The following is a 16,310-nucleotide window of genomic DNA, read 5'->3' on the forward strand; positions in this document are numbered from 1 at the left end:
GTAAAGCTAATCAACCGAAGAAATGGTCAAAGTAATTACTTCTGGAAAGAAGGATGTCAGTGGGGCGTATCAAGGGAGAGAACTTTATAACCATGAGCATGGATTAGTTTCCTTATTAGGTGACTCTGGGCAAGAAACTGAAAAGGTAGACTGGAGCAGACTAGAACTTGCTCTTTCACTATGTTAGAAGCATGATCTTGACCTGCAAGCTATGAGAAGGCCTTGACAATCTTAATCTGGGAAGGAAATTGTCAGTTGTGTGGGGATAGCCAACATAGGAGTCCCTTATGAAGCCTCCCTTAGGCTGGGAGGGGGCCCAGTATTGCCTCTAGCTCTGGCTTATTCCCAACCCTCCCTACCTTCCTTCCTCTTCCTTTCTCTCCCTCAACAAATATTTATGAGCGTTTCCTATGTGCTGAAAACGTTAGTGTATTACAATTATTGACCAGAGAGTCAGTGTTCCCCCATGTATGGGACAATTCACTGCAAGAGGATTTTAAGTGGTACACAGCCACTGCACTAAACAAACAAAACAAAACAAATCACATAAATTGCAAGAATAAAAAAAAGAGACGGGGAAACCTATAAATTAAAATAGAAGTAAAAGACATTTCAAGCAGTTGCAACATGTAGCCCTTATTTGGATCCTGAGTCAAACAGTTTTTTATTTCTTTTATTATTATTTTTGCGGTACACGGGCCTCTCACTGTTGTGGCCTCTCCTGTTGCGGAGCACAGGCTCCGGACGCGCAGGCTCAGCGGCCATGGCTCACGGGCCCAGCCGCTCCGCGGCATGTGGGATCTTCCCGAACCGGGGCACGAACCCATGTCCCCTGCATCGGCAGGCGGACTCTCAACCACTGCGCCACCAGGGAAGCCCTGGAATATTATTGGTTTTGATCTGTGTTTTCCAGATATAAGGAAACCCTTCCCCTCATGCTAATTATGACAACGCAATTTGGTAAATTACCCCTCTGTAAGTAGAACTAAAACGTTTATCTTTTCTCTCTACCTCATCCATCCAGAAATCGGAAACTCTTAGGTTCTGAACAGACTTATCAGGTGAACAAGACATGGTATGTACCTCCTGGCAGGTACAGGAATCTTGATATTTTGGGGAACTCTAGAGGAGAGAAGTTCACCCAGGCAGAATCTAATGGCAAGTCCTTGGCATGACTTTCCCGGCCTTGAGAGGCCTATTAAAAGTTGTCTGAACAAACATATGGACACCAAGGGGGGAAAGTGGTGTGGCGGGTGGTGGTGGTGTGATGAACTGGGAGATTGGGATTGACATATATACACTAATATGTATAAAATAGATAATTAATAAGAACCTGCTGTATAAAAAAATCAATAAAATAAAATTCAAACATTCAAAAAAAAAAAAAAGTTGTCTGAGACTCCTTCTGAAAAGTTCCAGTACAGCCAGTGTAAAAAACCCTATGTGACCAATTAATCAGACTTATTTGGTAAATAAATTAGTCTTAATTCAGCTATATTTGGTAAAAGTGAGGGTAATTTTAGAAAGAAAAAGATTATGTTTCAATGGATATTAAATTCTAGTTCTGTTACTTGAGGTCTGTATTTACTCTCTAAGACTCACCTCCCAGATATATAATATGTCTTTGAGTTCTTCGGTAGGAACTAAGGCCCCCACTCTGTTCCTGGAGGAACGTAACTTCAGGCTGAGCACAAGATTCCCGGAACACCACCTTGTTTCTTCACCACCAGCCAATCACAGGAAAGTCACATACTCTGCAGCCCTCACCCCAAATTTTGCCCTTAAAAACTCTTCCTCCCAAACCATTGAAGAATTCGGGTTTTTTTGAGCACGGGCTGCCTGTTCTCCTTGGTTGGCCCTTGCAATAAACGTTTCTCTGCTCTAAACTCTGACATCTCAGTTTGTTTGGTCTCACCATTTCTCAGGCACACGAACTTGTCTTCGACAACAATAAGAAGTCTGAAAAAAAGTGTTGTTGAGGTACAAGTCCACATTGACCTTCAATTAGCACCATTTCTGTGTGGCTGAAAGGTTTCACTCCCCAGAGCCTTCTGTTAACAAGTTGAGGACAAAGACTCCGTGACCTCCTTGATGATCTTCCCTGCTAATAGCAGAGCCTGGTACCTAGTAATTGCTCAACCTATATATGTTGAATCAATATCATGTATCCTATGAATCTTTCACAGTACTTGCTGAGTTGAATAATGCAGTACAAATCCAGGTTATTTCGATAAAAACCAAGTCTGACAACCCTAAGGCACAAGAGCCTTACTTTACACACTACTTTCCATAAACTTCCACATGCCTTGCTTTAAAACACTTGTCTTTTACTAAAAGTCCACACAAATACTTCCATCCAAACTTGCTCAGCTTTTCCAAGCAGGTAATTGCTTCTGCAGCACCAGGGTCACGTGTCTACGGTAGCGCCTACTACTTGGGATTGATGTTACTCAGTTTATGTCTGTCTCATCTGCTGGGCTGTGAGTTCCTGGAACTTGGCTGTCTTATTCACTCTTTACCCAAACAAGTGGCTAGATGCATAAGGATAGTCATAATGAAAATGTTGGTTTGTGCACATAGTTGGAGCAATCCATGCCCAGGATGATTTGTGCTGTATTTGTAGGGTACATTAAAAAAAAAAATTCACATATTAAAAATCTTTGAATTCCCCAATAAGTTCATATCAACTCTGTGTATGAGTAAGATCAATATCTCGACTTGACTAAGGAAACTGACTCACAAGTTCAAACCCTGAATCCAAGGTTACACAGAGAAGAGGCTAAATACGCAAGTTATCTTCAGCTCTGAACGGCGGGACGTGCGCTGGAGGCCTTTTGTACTCTTTGGGCCACCGTAGCCGGATCCTCGCTCCGTTCTCTCTATTTAGGCGCCTGCGCGCTGCTGGAACGCCGTCCATTTCTCCAAGGACGTCGTTGTTGAGGTGAGTTTTGGGCGTTTTGTGTCCCTCGTTCGGATTCCCGTACTTGCCGCCTCCCGCTGCCTGCTGTCGGTCTACCTTGGAGCTAAATCGTTACTCTGCATCTCTGGGGCGGAAAACCTCGGACCTCTCGCCCTCGTCGACCCCAGCAGGCCCGCGTTGCGGCCTTTTAGGGGAGGCGGGGCGGCGGCGCGGGTCTCACGGGGGCCGGGTTTGCTGAGGGGTCCTCGAGGGACCGCCGGGCTTTTGAGACAGCCGGCCCGGGCCCGGTGGCCGCTGCTTTTTTACCGCCTTTAGCGTGACCTTGGTTGCGTCTTTTGACCTGTCTGGTCCCAGTGTCTTTACCTACAAAAAGGGAAGGTGGTTTCTTCCTCATCCGTTCCCGAGGCTTAAGGAGCACCGTCGGACCTTAGTGGGCGTCAGCTTTGTGGCAGCGTTTGTGATTGGAGTTGGAAAGCTGCAGGAGGGTCACCGGGCCTGTGGTAGGAGGGTAGGGGTGGGCTCCCGGCAGCCCCCTGCGCGCGCCCACGACCTTTCCGACCCTGCCCGGGCCGCGCTCGCCGAAGGTCGGGAGGCCGGCCCGCGCGCGGCGGCCTTCAGGCCCGGGTCACAAAGTGGGCCCTGCGGGACCTGCTGGGGTCCCGCCCGAGTGTTGGTTCTTGATTGCGTGACCTTGAAATAGTCCGGTAACCTTCCTGCAGCCCGGTTTTCTCAATAAAATGGGAAAACAGCTGTTTCACAGGCTGAAATGAATTGGTAGTAAGCTTGTAGAGTAAATGCTAGGAATGTTTGCACTTGTGATTCCCCATCCAGAGCCGCTGCTAATCTTCCCTATAGTTGGGTGAGGTTTTTGTCGTTCTTGTTCCCTGGTTACTACTGTTGGGCTGCGATCATCTTGCTTATTTAGGGTGGTCGTTCACCGTGTGAGAAGATGAAATCGCGAAGCCAGTAAAGACCTTAGGGTTTGGGAGAGGAGTCAGTCCACTGTCCTGCCTGTGCCTCTCTGAGTACTAAAATGCATTATGCAGAAGAGTTCTTTAGGTATCTTATGTTCTAAGAGTTGTCTTTTATTATTTTAGCTGTCAAGGAGAAAAACTACCATGGCTTCCAGTTCTTTGACAAAACCTCAGATGCGTGGCCTTCTGGGCAAGCGTCTGCGATTTCATATTGTTGGAGCATTCGTTGTCTCCTTGGGAGTTGCAGCTTTCTATAAGGTATGTATGTTTTATTTTTACTTTGTGCTCATGGTCCAAAAATGTGTTTTAAATTTGAAAATGTATTTTATTTTCATAGATAGCATATAGAGTCTTTTGTTTTTTTAAGATTTTTTTTGACGTGGGCCATTTTAAAATTCTTTATTCAGCGTGTTACGATACCGCTTCTGTTTTATGTTTTGGTTTTTTGGCCCCGAGGCATGTGGGATCTTAGCTCCCCAACCAGGGATCGAACCCGCACCCCTTGCATTGGAAGGCGAAGTCTTAATCACTGGATTGCCAGGGAAGTCCCTAGAGTCTTTAAAAGAAATTCCGTCTTTAATGTGCTCCTTTCCTCTTACCCTTTCTCGACCCACCTCAGTGTGATGGGAAAGTATCTTATTCCCCAGGTAGCTTGTCCTCCATCTTTAAATGAAGCTGTCTTGGTTTGCTAGGGCTGCCATATCAAAATACCACAAACTGGGTGGCTTCCACAATAGAAAATTTTTTTTTTTCCAGGCTGAAAATCCAAGATCAAGATAGCTGTGGGGGACTTCCCTGGCAGTCCAGTGGTTGAGACTCTGTGCTTCCACTGCAGGAGGCACTGGTTCGATCCCTGGTTGGGGAAATAAGATACTGCATGCCCTGCGCCGCGTCCAAAAAGACAGTTGGCTGTGGGGTTGATTTCTGAGGCCTCTCTCCTTGGCTTTGTATTCCTGTCTTCTCCCTCTCATCACATGGTCCTCTGTGTGTTAGCATTGTTCCTGTCTGAATTTTCTTTTCTTCTAAGGATGCTAGTCTTGTTGGGTTAGGACCCACCCTAAAGACTTCATTTTAACTTAATTACCTCTTTAAGGGCCTTAATAATAGGATTCAAGATAAGTAGGATTCAAGGTGAACAAAAACTTGGTGATTTATGTTGTCTTTAGATATTGTTTCTAATAATTAAAAAAATAAGTCCTAAATGTGATATGTTACCTTTTAGTTTGCTGTGGCTGAACCAAGAAAGAAGGCATATGCAGATTTCTACAGAAATTATGATTCCATAAAAGATTTTGAGGAGATGAGGAAGGCTGGTATCTTTCAGAGTGCAAAGTGATTTTGGAATATAAAGGTAATATGGTTATTTGAAATTACTGTTTAAAATCTTTTTTAACTGTGGCAATATATATAAAATATACAGTCTTAACTTTATTTTTAAGTGTACAGTTCAGTATTGTCAAGTACATTTACATTGTTGTACAACCGGTCTTCAGAACTCTTTTCCTCTAAGTAGTCAGTTTTATCTATATACCACATTTTGTTTAATCATGTTAATGGACACTTGGATTGCTTTTGACTACTGTGAATAATGCTGCTGCTTTGTGTGCAGATATCTCTTTGATACCCTGCTTTAATACTTTTTTGAGTATATACTCAGAAGTGGAGTTGCTAAATCATATGGTAGTTCTGTTTTTAATTTTCTAAGGAACCGCCATACAATTTTACGTAATGGCTGCACCATTTTTCACTTCACCAACTTCTGTTCACAGGGGTCCCAATTACTCCACATCCTTGTGAACACTTGTTTTCTGGTTTTTTGATAGACATCCAAATGGGTGTGAGGTGTTGTTTTATTTTGGTCTTCGTTTGCTTTTCCCTAATGGATAACTATGTTGAGCATCTTTTCCCATGCTTTTTGGCCATTTGTGTATGTTCTCTGGAGAAATGTCTATTCAAGTCCTTTGCCCACTTTTAATTGGATTGTTTTTGTTGAGTTGTGGGAGTTATTTAAAACTCCTTATCAGATATGATTTAGATATTTTCTCCCATTCTGTGGATTGCCTTTTCAGTCTGTTGTGTCCTTTGAGGCACAGACATTTGAAATTTTGATGGAGTCTAATTTATGTAATTTTTCTTTTGTTGCCTGTGCTTTTGGTGTCATGTTTAAGAAATCATTGACAAATCCAGTGTTGTAAAGTATTATATTTTCTGCGAAAGTTTTATTAGCTCTTACCTTTAGGTCTTTGATCCATTTTGTTAATTTTTGGATTTGATGTTAAGGGAACATGAACACAGGATGTCTTTCCATTTGTTTCTTTAATTTCAGCCATGTTTTGTATCTTTCAGTATACAAGTCTTTTGCCTCCTTGGTGAAGTGTATTCCTAAGAATTGTATTCTTTTTAATGCTAATGTAATTGGGATTGTTTCCTTAATTTGCTTTTCTGATTATTCATTGTTAGTATCTAGAAACACAGCTGATTTCGTGCGTTGATTTTGTATCCTGCAGCTTTGCCAAGTTTATTCTAACAGTTTTTTGTGTGTGTGTGAAATCTTTTTGGGATTTCTGCATATAAGATCAGGTCATCTGCAGAGATAGTTTTACTTCTTCCTTTCCAATTTGGATGTCTTTTATTTCTTTTTCTTCCCTAATTGCTCTGACTAGGACTTCCAGTACTATGTTGAAGAGAAGGGGTAAGAATGGGCATCCTTGTTGGTTTTTTTTTCTGACCTTGGAGAAGCTTTTTTTTTTTTTTTTTTTTTGCATTACGCGGGCCAGGCTCAGCGGCCATTGCTCACGGGCCTAGCTGCTCCGCGGCATGTGGGATCTTCCCGGACCGGGGCACGAACCCATGTCCCCTGCATCGTCAGGCAGACTCTCAACCACTGCACCACCAGGGAAGCCCTGGAGAAGCTTTTCACTATTGAGTATATTAGCTCTGGGCTTCTCATGTATCACCTTTATTGAGGTAGTTTCTGTTCTTTATTTGAATTTTTTTAAATCATGAAAAGGTATTGAATTTTTCAGATGCGTTTTCTGAATTAGTTGAGATGATCATGTGGCTCTGTGGTATATTTTCATATGTTGAATCATCCTTGGTCATGGTGTGTAATCCTTTTAATGAGCTGCTGAATTGTTTGCTAGTATTTTATGAAGGATTTTTGCATCTGTATTTGGGATATTACTCTCTAGTTTCTTGTGTTATATTTGTCTGACTTTGATATCAGGGTAATGTTGGTCTTATAGAATGTTTTATATTCCTAAATGAGTTAGTGAGTCAGATGTGGCCACAAGAGACATGTGAGAGGATCAGGAAAACATGGTGGGGGGCAGTCTCTCCATCATACAGAAATGTTTAAGATGTCTTAATATAAATATATAGAAAACAAAAAAATACATAGAGTGAATTTGGACATGTTCCGCCCCCACCCCCTTCAGTTTTTTGGAAGAGCTTGAGGAGGATTGGTGTTAACTCTTTAGGTGTTTGGTAGAATTTTCCTGTGAAGCCATCTGATCCTGGGCTTTTCTTTGTTGGGAGGTTATTGATTGCTGATTTAATCTCCTTATTTAGTTATAAGTCTGTTAATCTGTTTCTTATTTCTTGGTAGGTTGTGTGTTTATAGGAATTATTCCATTTCATGTGGGTGACGTAATTTGGTGACATAATGTCCCTTCTTTAATTTCTGTTTTTAGTTGAGTCTTCTTTTTTCTTAGTCTGACTAAAGGTTTGTTATATTGGTTGATCTTTGCAAATAACCAGCTCTTTTGATTTTTTTGATGTATCTCTAGTGTTTTTCTGTTCCCTGTTTTGTTTAATCTTTATTTCCTGCTAGCTTTCGTTTAGCTTGCTTTTCTTTTTCTACCTTTTTTTTTTTTTTGCGGTATGTGGGCCTCTCACTGTTGCGGCCTCTCCCGTTGCGGAGCACAGGCTCCAGGCGCGCAGTCTCAGTGGCCTCGGCTCACGGGCCTAGCTGCTCCGTGGCATGTGGGATCTTCCTGGACCGGGGCACGAACCTGTGTCCCCTGCATCGGCAGGCGGACTCTCAACCACAGCGCCACCAGGGAAGCCCCTTTTTCTACCTTTTTAAGGTGTAAACTTAGCTTGTTGACTTGATCTTCTTTTTAAATTTCTTTATTCTTTATTTTTTGGCTGCATTGGGTCTTTTTTGCTGCGCATGGGCTTTCTCTATTTGTGGTGAGTGGGGGCTACTCTTTGTTGCGCTGCACGGGCTTCTCATTGCGGTGGCTTCTCGTTGCAGAGCATGGGCTCTAAGTGCGTGGGCTTCAGTAGTTGCAGCACGTGGGCTCAGTAGTTGTGGCATGTGGATCCTAGAGCACATGGGCTCAGTAGTTGTGGTTCACAGGCTCTAGAGCACGGGCTCAGTAGTTGTGGTGCATGGGCTTAGTTGCTCCACGGCATATGGGATCTTTCTGGACCAGGGATCAAACCTGTGTCCCCTGCATTGGCAGGTAGATTCTTAACCACTGCACCACCAGGGAGGTCCTAAATTTCTTTTCTGATATCCACTTTGACCCACTGGTTGTTGGAGGGTATGTTTAATTTCAACATATTTGTGGATTTTTCTATTTTCCTTCTGGTATAAATTTCTAGTTTCATCTTTTGTGACCAGAAAAGATACTTTATGTGACTTCAGTATTTTAAAATCTATTGTCTGGTTTTATGGCCTAACATGGAAATTAATCCATATGCACTTGAGAAAAAAGTGTGTATTCTCATGTTAGGTAGAATGTTCTGTATTTGTCTCTTAGATCTGATTGGTCTGTAGTGTTCAAGTCCACTCATTTTCTTAATGATCTTCTGTCTGGTTCTTATAGCCATTATTGAAAGTATTTTAAGTCACCCACTATTACTGTAGATCTATTTCTCCCTTCACTTCTGTTAGCATTTGCTTCATATTTGCTTCATATATTTCAAAGCTCTGATGTTTGGTGCATATATATTGATATTTATAATCTGTCTTCTTGGTGAATCATTATATAATGTCCTTTGTCTTTGTAACATTTTTTGACTTAAAGTCTGTTTTGTCTGCTAATGGTATAGCCACTCGTGCTCTCTTGATTGCTGTTTGTATGGAATCATTTTCCATCCTTAGCTTTTAAACTATGTGTGTCCTTGGATCTAAAGTGAATCTCTTGTAACAAGACAGCTCATAGTTGGACCTTGTTTTGTATCCATTCCTCAGATCTATGACTTTTGGGGAGTTTAAACCAACCCGTTGTTATAATCTATTTTGAAGTGGTAACAACTTATTTCAATCACATACAAAAATTCTCTTTTACAACTCTGCTCCCCTACTTTGTTACTAATGCCACAAATTGTATTTTTAGATATTGTGTACCCATTAACATAGATTTCTTTTTTTTAGAGCTTTTGTCTCTAAATCCTACAAAATTAAAAGTGGGGATATGAAACAGTTACAACACTGGCTTTTATATTTATTCATATATTTGCCTTCGCCAGTGAACTTTATATTTCCACATGGCTTTTGAGTTACTGCCTAGTGTAATTTATTTATTTATTATTTATTTTTGGCTGTGTTGGGTCTTTGTTGCTGCGCATGTGCTTTCTCTAGTGGCGGTGAGGGGGAGCTACTCTTCGTGTTGCAGTGCGCGGGCTTCTCATTGCAGTGGCTTCTCTTGTTGTGGAGCACGGGCTTTAGGCACATGGGCTTAAGTAGTTGTGGCTTGTGGGCTCTAGAGCGCAGGCTCAGTAGTTGTGGTGCACGGGCTTAGTTAGTCCACAGCATGTGGGATCTTCCCGGACCAGGGATCCAACTCGCGTCCCCTGCATTGGCAGGCGGATTCTTAACCACTGCGCCACCAGGGAAGTCCCTGTCTAGTGTAATTTTGTTGCAACTTGAAGAACTCTCATTGCAGATCTAGTAGTAATGAACTCCTTATCTTTTAGGTTTTTTTTAAAATCTAGGAATGTCTTAATTTTCTTCCTGATTTTTGAAGGACATTTTTGCTGGTTATAGTATTCTTGGTTGGTAATTTGTGTGTGTGTGTGTGTGTGTGTGTGTGTGTGTGAGCACTTTGTATTTACCATCTGACATCCTTGTGACCTGCAAGGTTTCTCCTGAGAAATCCACTGATAATCTTACAGAGGCTCCCTTGTAGGCAATGAATCATTTTTTTCTTGGTGCTTCCAAGATCCATTGTCTTTGGTTTTTGACAGTTGGATTATACTGTGTCTTGGTGTTGGGTCTCTTTGGGTTCATCTGACTTCCAGTAACATCTTGTATTTATATATCCATTTCTTTCCTCAAATTTGGGAAGGTTTTGGCCATTATTTCTTCAAATAAACTCTCTGCCCCTTCTCGTGCTTTCAGAGTACATAGGTTGGTCTTTTTGGTGGTGTCTCATAAGTCAGTTAAACTCTGTCACCATTCTCATCAGTGCTCTGAGATAAAGATAGAAGCAGTCCCTTGGGAAGCCCTCAAATAAACTAGCACATTGCATGCAGGGTCTTCTCTTTTTCTTCTGCCCTGAAGGAGGAGTCAGGAATTGGTCACCTTCCTCCTGACCACACTCCTGCACTGAGAAGGGGGTGGGGCAAGGGTGAGAAAAAAGTGCATGACATTTCCTGCCATTTTGAGTGCAGCTTTTTCATATTTAGGTGTTTGCTTGGTTGTTGCAGCTTAATTGATTTTTGCAGTTCTCACAAAGACACTTTGGTCCATGTGTCTTTGCTTTTTCTCTTAGGGAGTAGGGGTATGGAGCTTTGTTATTGCACCATCTTGCTGACATGAAGTTAATTTTATGTTCAGAATCATTTTGCATGTTGTGCTATTACTGCTAGATTGGCATCAGGAAAATCACATTTTTAGAAGTGCTTTAAAAAACAAGTTTTGGACACCTTTTATAGTTTGTTATTTGGATGTCCATAGGTGACATGGTGGCTTTCCAGAGATTCTGGTTTGGGTGGTTAAGGTCCACTGCCTTATGGACAGTGTGATTACGGTTCTGTGTCTAGAAGAGGACTGGCTTGTGTGCTGATGAAAGGTCATCTGTTAAATTGATTTGAAAGCATGTGTCCAGTACCTGATGAAACTATTTGTACTATGGAATCTTGTAATTCATGTGTTTAACTTCATTCAAGCTCAACAAAATAGTAAGGTAGAACAATTCAAGTAGAGTTAAAGATCCTGTCTACCACCCCAGTGTGAGTTTGCTGTGACAAGGGGAATGTGAATGTGCTATTTTTTTTTTCAGGCAGACTGTTCCTGAAGGAGCATTCCAACTGCCATATGTATGTATGTGTGAGAGTGTGTGTGTGTGATCTTTCCCAAGATCTGGGGTGTGGGGGAGACCTGCTGTACTGGACTCAGATCAGCTTTCTAAAAGATTTAAGGATAATTTTGACTATGAATAACTTTTGCTTAATATAAGATTCAATTCTATTACATTCCATTTCTATAGTTTATATTAAAGAGGTATCTGAGTCACAGATAGATACATGCCACAGTTTAATATATATAATACATAATAGTAGAAAAACAACTTTATTCCCAGTGGTTGGAAAATTGATAAGGAATTTATGACATTCATATCATGGACTATTATGTCCCTTAGAATTGGTAATCACAAAGTAACAGAAATTAGTAGAATAGAAAACTAAGAATGTATTTTGTAAAGGGTGATCTATGTTAAATAAAGAGTGCACAGAAAAAAAGGCTGAAGGTAAAAAGATCAAGAAAATATTAGTGGTTGTGTGTGGAATCTTAACATTGCTGTTTTCTTGTACCTTTGAGATTTTCAAAACTTCCACAGTGGGTATGCATTTCATAATCAGATGTTAACAGGCTGATTTTTTAAAATATTTTTTTTTACCTTTTACTTACAAGAAGTTGATTGTTTAAAAAACAGTAAGAAAAAGGAACAGATTTGGAGATAGGAACAGAAATGTTTAGAACAGATGGGCTACTGGTTTTTAAGAACAGTACAGGTATGAGAAGGGAACAGAGTGGGGTGGACTTGAAGAAAAAAAGCAGAATTTGGTAAATGAAAGCAAAAACCCCAAAGTAAGGTGTGAATGTCCCAAATGGAAAAGAGGCTGGTCAGGGAGGTTAGGGAGCATGGGGGAGAATGGACCTGGAGCCCAGGCAGCCTGAACAGGGCTGCTGCTGGGCTAAGGGTGAGTGAACAAAGTGTGGCTTCCACTGGTAGCAGTAGACCTCAGGGGTTCTCCAGGGTGGTGAGGTATTAAGAACGATTGTCATTAACTTGGCCACTCTGTTTTTCTCCACAGAATTTCTTTGGGTTGAGTTCCATGGAAGTTTGTCATTTACCTGTGTTCCTGCACTATGAACTACTAATATCTGGGCTAAGGAATAGTTTCTCATGATAAATAAATGATTAACAAATACTGTGGACACTAAATTTTTGTGCAGTTACTCTTGCTGATACTTACAGTTCAGGGTACTTGCATTAGAATTGGTCAGGGATTTTTAACTTTATGAATCTTATGACGATAACCTGATTTCAATATTTTTTAAAATTTTCATTGTTTTAGGACATTTTTGATTCCTCACATTTTGTCCATTTCACTGAGGTAACTGCCTGGGCCATGGGTTTAAGGGGTCTGCATGAGCCTACATGACTACTATACTGTGGGCTCTTAAAAGGAACAGAGACTTGCCTTTCCAATAAAACGTCTTTGGACTTCATTGTCACTGAATTGCCCTACTGGATCCAACCACTGGACAGATGTAATAGTAGGTAATTAAAATTTAAGATTTTTTACTCAGTATTACTTTATTGAAGACCTAACTGTACAATATGGAATATACATCTAGTCTAGAAAAAGTAGTGTTATTTAATTGGAATTGCAATTGAGTAATGTCTGCTAATTTAGAGTGTGGTAATAACATTTTTTCAGGGAGGTCTTAGGACCTTTCTCCCCTTTCATAATGGTGGTTTTGTTGTGATCAAAGTGATACTACAGAGAGCTTTAAGAATTAAGTGTATTTTAGCCACAGCTAATTTAATCACCAGTTCTTTTATTATGTTAACAAAAATTTTCTTTTTAACTCATGCAAAATTCCTGAGTTCCAATGATGTAAACGGTAATAAACCCAAGTATCAGTGAAAAGCTGCATTTTAAGAACCCACATTTATGTGTTATCAGTAATTCAAGGATTCCTTTTATTTTAAACAGTATCATATAACAATTCTTAAAGTAGTATGCAAAATTACCATATGACTTAATACATATTTACAATCTTAAAAATAGTTACTCGAGGTTGACAAAACTTTCCTAAATGAGTATGATTACAGCAAATGATGGAACCATGTTTTCCATATTCAGCCTGAATTTCCATTAACAGCAAACAACTATGCAGTGACCTCTTATGCCCAATAACATGTGAGGCTTATTAAGTTTAAAGAAAGTTAAAAGTGGGCATTTGAAACTGAATTTTCTTAGCATCTCCCAATTGTAGGTATCAGGTTGTAGGCCCAAGTTTGGCTGTAATGAGTAAAAATGTGTTTTAATTGGAGTATCAAATTTTTACTGAATATCAAAGGTGGTACCTGGTGGCCCAGGATCTTAAGCCAAATCCATCTTTAAATACAAAAGAGTGTCAGTTACTAGGGATATCTTTATGCTTGATCAAGCCAAGTCAGCAAAATAAACTATTATTCAGGTTAATGTTTGGGTTCTTGAGTCTGTCAATGCATCAGGGTGAGTCCTTCCACAAGAATATCCAGTAGTGGGAGTTCCCCAGTAGTGTTTTGCTTAAGAAACTCACCTGAGCACCTGGGGTCTGTTTTTATCAGTAGACAAAAGATTCTCTAAGCTTGCCTAGTAAAACAAACTAGAAAGACATTTTTTCCAAAAATGTACCTGGACAGTCATCAGAATGTTTTGTAAATTTCCATAAAGGTTTAGGAATGTATTCACTTAAAGAAACAGCATCACATTTAAGTAACAAATTTATTAACAAGTTAAACAGTAAGCTCCTAAGCATTTAATTTCATATAAAGAATCTGAACCTCTGCAGATGAGGGTATTAGGCAGTTGTCTCAGCCTAAAAACAGATGCAACTGGGGATGAAGTTTTAATCTGTTTCCGAGGCCTGACCATGTTTTGTGTTAGAGTTAACAGAGCCTAATTATAGTCGAAATTTTAGCAAACAGCAAAAAGGATTTTCTGCACGTGATAAGATTAATAATAGGATTCTGTTCATTGTCCCCAAATGGGAAAAGAAAAGTTTTTTCAATAGGTTTTTTAATCAATCAGTGACTCAATTTTGAAGTATCTTAGTTTTGGGAAAAAGGAAGAACCTGAATTAGTTTTGGAAGAGGCTAGGAAATTACTATAACAACTATAGAACAGTGGGTTTTGTCCACATTAGATGTTGTTAGAGCTCATTACGTTTCTTTTTCAGAAATAAATTGCACAAGCAGGAATCAACACCTCAGAGGGGACTCAAGGGAACCCTTTCCTCAGGGCTTTATTTTTCACCATGGTAAATTTACTGATGAAGACTTGGGCAAAGTGTGGCTCAACCATATAATGGTAGGTTTTCACAGTGGAAGGGAGAGGTTCCACAGTCACCACAGGGCATAGTGTCTGCATGGAAGAGCAGCTGGGGGCCAGGTGACAAGATGTCTTTGTGATATAGTCCACAAGTCTGTTATACTGTTGCTCTGATAGTCTCTCTCGAATTCCATCCACCTGGGTTCCAAAAAAAGATTTTTTTAGTTGCCAAACAAACACTCATAATGAGACTTCCATAACAAAATCATTCCTTCTCTTGCCTTGAGACATTGGATGTTGTGCCTTGAGAAATTGGATGTTGTGCCTTTTAGGTTATCTAATAAAGCCACCGAATAAGCATTTGGTGTTGTGTAAAACTCCCATGTTTATTGGAAGTTGACGATTTCAGAATATTTTACTCATTAACTCTCAAAACATCTGTCACTGGCTCTTTACTAGCCTAGTCCAGGAACAAAGGAGAAAAGTGTCTTTCCTCTGCTTGAATCTAATCAACGTTAAACCCTGAGATAAAAGCTCTGTTTGCTTGTCTCCGCAAACCTCTCCAGACAGAACCTCTTTACCTCTTTCAAACCCAGTGGCTTTGGACAGAGCATTAGAAAAACAAATACCTTTTGAACTGTAACATTTTCTGCTTTTATAAATACTAGGATTTAAAGCCAGAGAAAATAAACTGGGCAGAGGAAGGGGAAATTTTTATGGAAAAGAGGGAGGATGCAAAGTACATTTATGGTTCATAAAAGTCTGGCTCATCTTCAGTGGAACTCAAATAGGAGAACTGAGATATACTACCTAAGTTCTTAAGAGAGATTCTCTGAGAAAGTACCCATCAAAGGCAAGTGGAGCTATAAATTCCTCCCATCCTGAAATGCTGTAGCTATCTACTGTGTAAATCAAGTGGAGTGGGAAGTCTCCAGTGTAAGCCACTGACCTGTGTGGATCAGGTAGCCACTGACCTTTCAGTGGTCTTTACCTATCAAATGTTGGGAAGACCACTCTGGAAGAATTATAAACATTTTAATGAGGGCTTTTTAGGTTTTGAAATAGTAGTAAAGAATTTATATATTTCTGTGTAGGGCACAGAGACGATGTAGCCAAGGGTGTCTTAAAAGCTGCAGAAAGCCAGTGGGATGGTAAAGAGAGAGGTCTGCCTGCCAGAGAAATAAGGAATAAGTAGGGCATCCATTAGAGTTCAGTCTCATATTTTTAAGCCTGGGAAAGAAAGGCCCCCAAAGATTCACTGACAGATGAAAGCTGTGCACCACCAGGCAAAAGCCAGAGCTCTGATGACATCATTTGATGGGGTCGGGATTCAGCTGGAAAGCTCTGAGTACACAAGAGTCTTAACTGCTCCTCCTGAACAGCAGCACAGGAAAACCCGTGTTGTGAAAGGAACATGGCCAAGGAATAAACTGACCTTCTGACTCATTGTGAGCCTCTCATAAGGGATTTCAATAATGTGCCAGGCATATTAAGCAATTATTACCCTAAAAATGGCTGCATTTAACTAAGAAAAGCAAATGCTGTTTTTTAAAAAAATCCTGCCATATTTGAATATACCGAATGATGTCATCTACAAATTAATTCCTTCCAGAATTCAAAGGAGCTGTGTTTCCTAGCATCTAGAGCAAAAATCCCAGAAAAGCCATTTCATGTAAAGATTTTAAAATACTATTCTTTAGTTTTCACTGGAAGATAATGGGTAGGCTTCCCAGCCCAGCTTAATACCTGTGGATTAGGTTAGGTATGGCCACTGAGGAAAATGCACTGTCAGGCAGCACTGCTGAGTGACTCCCCTACTCCCATTTTGAAAATACACTGGATTATATATAGCACTATTAAGGAAGGGTCTACTATCTCTCAAAAAAAAAAAAAAAAAAAAAAAACGACCATTT

The 16,310-nt window shown here is 40.3% G+C and overlaps 2 protein-coding genes across 3 annotated transcripts in view; one reads left to right on the forward strand and one right to left on the reverse strand.

The window, feature by feature from the left end:
* The first annotated feature begins 2,877 nt into the window (after positions 1-2,877).
* On the forward strand, positions 2,878-12,296 carry COX6C (cytochrome c oxidase subunit 6C). 2 transcript variants are annotated; one of them, XR_003004722.1, is made up of 5 exons: positions 2,878-2,941; positions 4,018-4,152; positions 5,117-5,245; positions 11,130-11,166; positions 12,166-12,296. XR_003004722.1 is itself a non-coding variant. In XM_024756521.1 (4 exons), exons 2-3 carry the CDS (start codon positions 4,039-4,041, stop codon positions 5,228-5,230), a joined length of 228 nt encoding a protein of 75 aa, XP_024612289.1. In that variant the 5' UTR covers positions 2,878-2,941; positions 4,018-4,038; the 3' UTR covers positions 5,231-5,245; positions 12,166-12,296. The 2 variants fall into 2 exon arrangements, 1 of the variants encoding a protein (XP_024612289.1); XM_024756521.1 differs by lacking the exon at positions 11,130-11,166.
* Positions 12,297-12,896: 600 nt separating this feature from the next.
* Positions 12,897-16,310, reverse strand: part of VPS13B (vacuolar protein sorting 13 homolog B) — an 816,084-nt gene continuing 812,670 nt past the window's right edge. Inside the window, exon 62 of the mRNA XM_024756522.1 lies at positions 12,897-14,595. Coding sequence (XP_024612290.1) covers positions 14,347-14,595 — 249 coding nt within the window. The 3' untranslated portion in view covers positions 12,897-14,346. The remainder of the gene's footprint in view (positions 14,596-16,310) is intronic.

This window comes from Neophocaena asiaeorientalis, unplaced genomic scaffold (genome assembly GCF_003031525.2).
Source record: "Neophocaena asiaeorientalis asiaeorientalis breed wild unplaced genomic scaffold, Neophocaena_asiaeorientalis_V1.1 scaffold29, whole genome shotgun sequence".
Taxonomy (NCBI): domain Eukaryota; kingdom Metazoa; phylum Chordata; class Mammalia; order Artiodactyla; family Phocoenidae; genus Neophocaena; species Neophocaena asiaeorientalis.